The sequence below is a fragment of the Nuphar pumila genome, chromosome 2, assembly GCF_984573655.1.
Source record: "Nuphar pumila chromosome 2, dmNupPumi1.hap1.1, whole genome shotgun sequence".
Taxonomy (NCBI): Eukaryota; Viridiplantae; Streptophyta; class Magnoliopsida; order Nymphaeales; family Nymphaeaceae; genus Nuphar; species Nuphar pumila.
The window spans coordinates 96,286,395-96,291,150 of record NC_143250.1 but is presented as its reverse complement, the minus strand read 5'-3'; the positions used below and the strand labels follow the sequence as shown (position 1 = coordinate 96,291,150).

Below are 4,756 nucleotides of genomic sequence, written 5' to 3'. Positions count from 1 at the left end.
ACCCATCTCTCTCTCTCTCTCTCTCTCTCTCTCTCTCTCTCTCTCTCTCTATATATATATATATATATATATATATATATATATGATTTTTCATAATATTCCTTTTATTTCATTTTTCAAAATCATCGTGCCTTTTTTCCAACAATAAGAAAACCACCATTCAGACAAATTAGAAATCACACGACGGATGTAAGGGCGATTGCCAAAAATGAAATAAGGTAGATATATATGTTTTTGGGTACCGTCCATAAGGAAGGGATAGATTATGGAAAAACTCTTAAAAAATTACCCGTTGGTACTATATATATATATATATATATATAGAGAGAGAGAGAGAGAGAGCACGGTGTATCATTAAACACCCAAAAAATTCAACTAAAATCGAACCAATTTGTGCTGCTGATTGCGCACGTGATCCACGGTGCAATTTTTTTTGCATCTTGACACTCTTTAGGGGCGGTCTTTGTTAAAGGGTCTTTTAGTACACTTGCGCACAAAACGTGTCCCATTTTGAGTTGGACGATATCCCTTTCACACACGTATATATATGTATATGGTAACGATAAGGTGCCTCCAGAACTTTAGATTTTCAAATTTCTTAAACTTTTTTGTTGATCAGACCCGATAGATATGATTTATAAGAATTATTTAGTAGAAAATAAGTTTTTGATCATGTGATTGTAGCATACATGTATGTTTTTAAGACCTTTGAAAATCAATGGCTCACAATGTATCAAAATTTCATGATTTAAAAAATTCTAGTTTTATGTCCAACAAAAACATGATCCAAAGCATGAATCCTATCAAATAAATTATGTTGAGTGCATTCATAAGGTTTTAATTGACAAGATAAAACTGCATTCATGATTTCTAGTATGTGGGAGTAGGTAATCCTAGAGAACAGTAGCATTACTCATATATATTAAGGAAGAGTGAAACCAACCTTACCAAAGGTTTATACATGTGTTTGCATGCGTGCATTAATCATATATAAGACCAGTTCTCAAGATTTTTTTTTATAAAAGGCAAGATGAGTTAGGCAGACCCTTACTAGTTATACAAACTAATATCATTGGGATTCAAACTTGTTACAACACAAGGTGACGTGCACTAGCTCCTACCAGACAAGCTGTGGCCCCGTTGGTCAGTGCTCAAGAAATTGCAATCAACCAAGCAGAGGTCGCTAAAACGGTGCAAAAAATTAGTTATGTAGTGACATTGTTATATTTGTTTCTTTATATTATTGGTGACACATGCTGATGCTTAAACGGCAGGTTAAATGATAAACCTCGCCGTCCCCCAAGAAGAGTGCTTCTCTCAACGAGTCATCTTGCAAAACACCAACACCACCTTCCATCAATATCCATGTCAAAAACATTAATCTGATCACTGTAGGTAGCCCCAACGGGGATTGGCTTAGCGCGGTGGGGCCTTGGCTGCTAGAACGGCGGTTAAGGCTCGATTTTCATGGGCATCGTTCCTCTGTGCAAGCCAACGCCTAGCATAGGACTCTGGGCAGGGGTTCTAACCTCAGAGTTTTACGCTGCATGCTGTAAGGTATGGCAGGCTAGGCTGCACGACCAAGTCTTCCTACCGGGTGCGGTTTCTTCGGGTTATAAAAAAAAAATCATTATATAGATAATATGCTGAAGAAAAAGAAGGAAATTTAAAAGAAACCCAAGATAGTGAAACAAAGGTAGGCAAGAGGGAAGATATTTGGTAAGCTGCCGTGTAGTTTCTGAACATTTATTGTCTTCAACTTCGCTGTTTTCCTCCACCTTTTATTAATGAGAGGGAAGGGGGGAAAAAGTAAGATAGCAACCTGTCCCGTCTTCTTTCACTCTCTCTTCTTAATCAAAGCTCTCTTTCTTTTTCCTACTCATTTCTCGGTGCTGATACTCTGAACCTTCTTTTTTTCTCCTCCTCCTTTTCATGGTCATAAGAAAAGCAGTAGACCCATTAATATAAAAGAAAGATTGGCATTCACGTGGGGGAGCTGCTTGAAAACAAGGGAAAAAAGAGTACTGAGAATAGGCCATGGAAGTTACTCTTCCCTGTACTCAAAATGACTTGAATGATTCATTACAGACAAGAGCAGATAATCTTTCTTCAAAAAGAAGGTTGGTATTGGGAAATCAGCTTATTTTCTCGTTCCTCCTTTTAAGTTTTGAGGTCATTTTTTTGGTTCCCTGTTTTGATCTAGAAAGGATGAATCCTTTTTGTATGACTCTTTGAGTACTTCCTCTTATATTCGTTTCATGAATAATTGAGTACCCATCTAACAGAAAGAGATGAATCTTTTTGTTTTTGTTTTTGTTTTAAAGAAAGAGAGAAAAGTTGGATCTTCATGGTTGGTGATTGTGTTCTCACTCTTTGGAGTCTTTTCTTTCCTTGTCAGAAAGGTAGTTCCAAAGACTGTTGTAACTGTACGGATTGAATCTCCCGCTGGGAGGCAAAAGGGCGAAGGCCCTCCTTCAGACTCGTGGTCTTGGAGGAAATATGGACAGAAGCCTATCAAAGGATCACCTTATCCTAGGTACTTCATTTTTTGATTTCCTTAATAGGCTATCAAATTCATAGTTTCTAGGATCAAACTTGCAAGTTTCATGAGTTTCTTTATGTGATCAAGTGAGACTACACTTACTAGAGTGCTTTTGTTCATACTTCATGCCATATCAAGCAAGCGTTTTTCTTTGCTGAAATTTAGCAATGATAACATCCTCTGTTGTCTATCATTTTGTCCCTTGTTTCTTTTTCTGCTCTCCCCAAGGTTGATACCCGTGAAATAGTTGGAATTTGTTAACACTGTGATACCTTTCATGCCATTCTCTCATCAGGAACTATTTCTCCTGTTGGGGGGTCAAAAGATCAATTTACCAAACTTGCTGATTTCATTTAAAATTACCAAGTTAATCTCCTCCTAAATTAATGGATTTTTTTCTTTAATTTCGTTTAGGGGATATTACAGATGCAGCACCTCAAAGGGTTGTTCAGCAAAGAAACAAGTAGAGAGGTGCAAGACAGATGCCTCAGTGCTCATTATCACTTACACCTCCTCCCATAACCACCCTGGTCCTGACCCATCCAAACTCCAACCAAACAACCCCTCAACTACAGAATCTACAGCTCCCCATCCAATTTTCACCCAAACTTCAAAAGAAGATAAACCCAACTTCACAGAACCACCACCATGCACAGATAAACCCCTTTTGCAGGCACCCAGCAGCAGCAGCAGCAGCAAAGAGAAATCTAAAGAAGAAGACATGCAACAATACGCAGAAGCGGTTGACAACCCTGAACCACTGAATGCCCTTTTTGATGAGCCTCTTTCCTCTTACCCCCAACATATCATGACCTTCTCAGCACCCAAAAATGATGAAGAGAATGATTTCTTTGATGAGCTTGAGGAGCTCCCAATCTCCTCCTCATTTACAGGAATGATGAGGAGCAGCTTCTTTGATGAGAGGATCCTTGTTCTTCCTTCTTACAGTAACTGAAATTTAAAGCTAGCAGAGAAATCTATGGATTTTCTAAATATGTATGTATATAATTGTTCCCCTTTTCAAACACTTTCACCTCTTTCTTTTTTATTCTTGATTTCCTCTTTTGGGAAACTAGTGTTACCTCCCTTCTAATCTAGCAAAGTGAGATTAGTGACTTTTGACAGACAGCATTGCATTTCTGATTGTTTTTTTTTTTGTCGTTAAGGAGCTCTTGAAGGAAGACATTCAAGAAGGCAAGATGGTTTCATGGAAACCATGCAAAAAGATGCTCTTTTAGGAGATCAATGACACCAACTATAGAAAACGAAGAAAGTTAAGAAACTATTTAGGGACTTGGTCATATATATGTTTTACAGTCGACTGTACATACTATTTAGTAACATTTTTTTATCTGGCAACTGTAGATGTGATCTGCATGCTTTATTTAGTAGAAAACAGGTTTTGGGTCATGAGATGGTGATGTGTACGAGGGTTTGTTGAGAGCTTCAAAATTCAATAGCCCACATTATGCCAAGATTTTTTTTTATGATTCAAAAATCATATTTTTATGTTAAAAAAACACGTTCCATAGCGTGATCCCTAGCAAACATGCCACTTTTTTCTATATTTAGACGGAGAAATCACCATCAGGATCGTACACCTAGCTGCGCTGACTCTGCCTGCTGTACTTATGGTTTCTGTCCTGGCAGCCTAAAACATGTCACGTTTAACATATTTATGTGGTCAGAGGCAATACGACTTGCCTCTATCATTTATCCAATTAGATAACACATATAGTCTACTCTACGGAATATATATATATCCGAGGAGCTTATTCGTGGCCACATAAACTCCAATGGTAACTTGATCTATAGTTGGCCATGCGTGAGCAATTCACTCAGTCCTTGCAATGCATTATAGTCCAATTTTGAAAGAGCATTCCGACCCCTTACTGAAATTTTTATTGGGTAGTACAGTACCAGCCTGCTCATATTTATTAAATGCTATTTAATCAGAGAGAGAGAGAGTTGCTTTGTATTTGTATTTACTCTTGCATGAGGTGGATGGAGAGTCCCTGTAATGATATTAATGCAGCTGGAGTGAAGTTATTGTTTGTTATCTATTCGGCAGTATTTCAATTATTTAGCTGCAGAATCTTCAATATCAAATAAAGGTTGCCTTTTTAACTTTGTGGTTGTCCATTTGTACTTGTCGGATGCAAACAGTTGGGATATAGAACAGCTAAAAACATAGAGATTTGGATAGGAATGTAA

The 4,756-nt window shown here is 37.7% G+C and overlaps 1 protein-coding gene across 2 annotated transcripts; it reads left to right on the top strand.

Annotated features, from left to right (window-relative positions):
* Positions 1–1,969: 1,969 nt before the first annotated feature.
* LOC149846255 (WRKY transcription factor 22-like) lies at positions 1,970–4,466 on the top strand. Of its 2 annotated transcripts, XM_089997904.1 has the most exons (4): positions 1,970–2,120; positions 2,399–2,536; positions 2,957–3,538; positions 3,709–4,466. In XM_089997904.1, the coding sequence occupies exons 1-3, from the start codon at positions 2,038–2,040 to the stop codon at positions 3,495–3,497; spliced, it is 762 nt and encodes a 253-aa protein (XP_089854030.1). In that variant the 5' UTR covers positions 1,970–2,037; the 3' UTR covers positions 3,498–3,538; positions 3,709–4,466. The 2 variants fall into 2 exon arrangements, with proteins under 2 accessions (XP_089854030.1, XP_089854029.1); XM_089997903.1 differs by lacking the exon at positions 3,709–4,466 and having other exon boundaries at positions 2,957–3,587.
* Positions 4,467–4,756: the final 290 nt, after the last annotated feature.

What these genes read in the sequence shown, in the direction of transcription:
- LOC149846255 (XM_089997904.1), top strand. Translation starts at nt 2,038, where the DNA reads ATGGAAGTTACTCTTCCCTGTACTCAAAATGACTTGAATGATTCATTA. An exon ending in AATCTTTCTTCAAAAAGAAG is followed by an intron (nt 2,121 to 2,398) that starts GTTGGTATTGGG and finishes TTTCCTTGTCAG; the next exon opens with AAAGGTAGTTCCAAAGACTG. An exon ending in AAAGGATCACCTTATCCTAG is followed by an intron (nt 2,537 to 2,956) that starts GTACTTCATTTT and finishes AATTTCGTTTAG; the next exon opens with GGGATATTACAGATGCAGCA.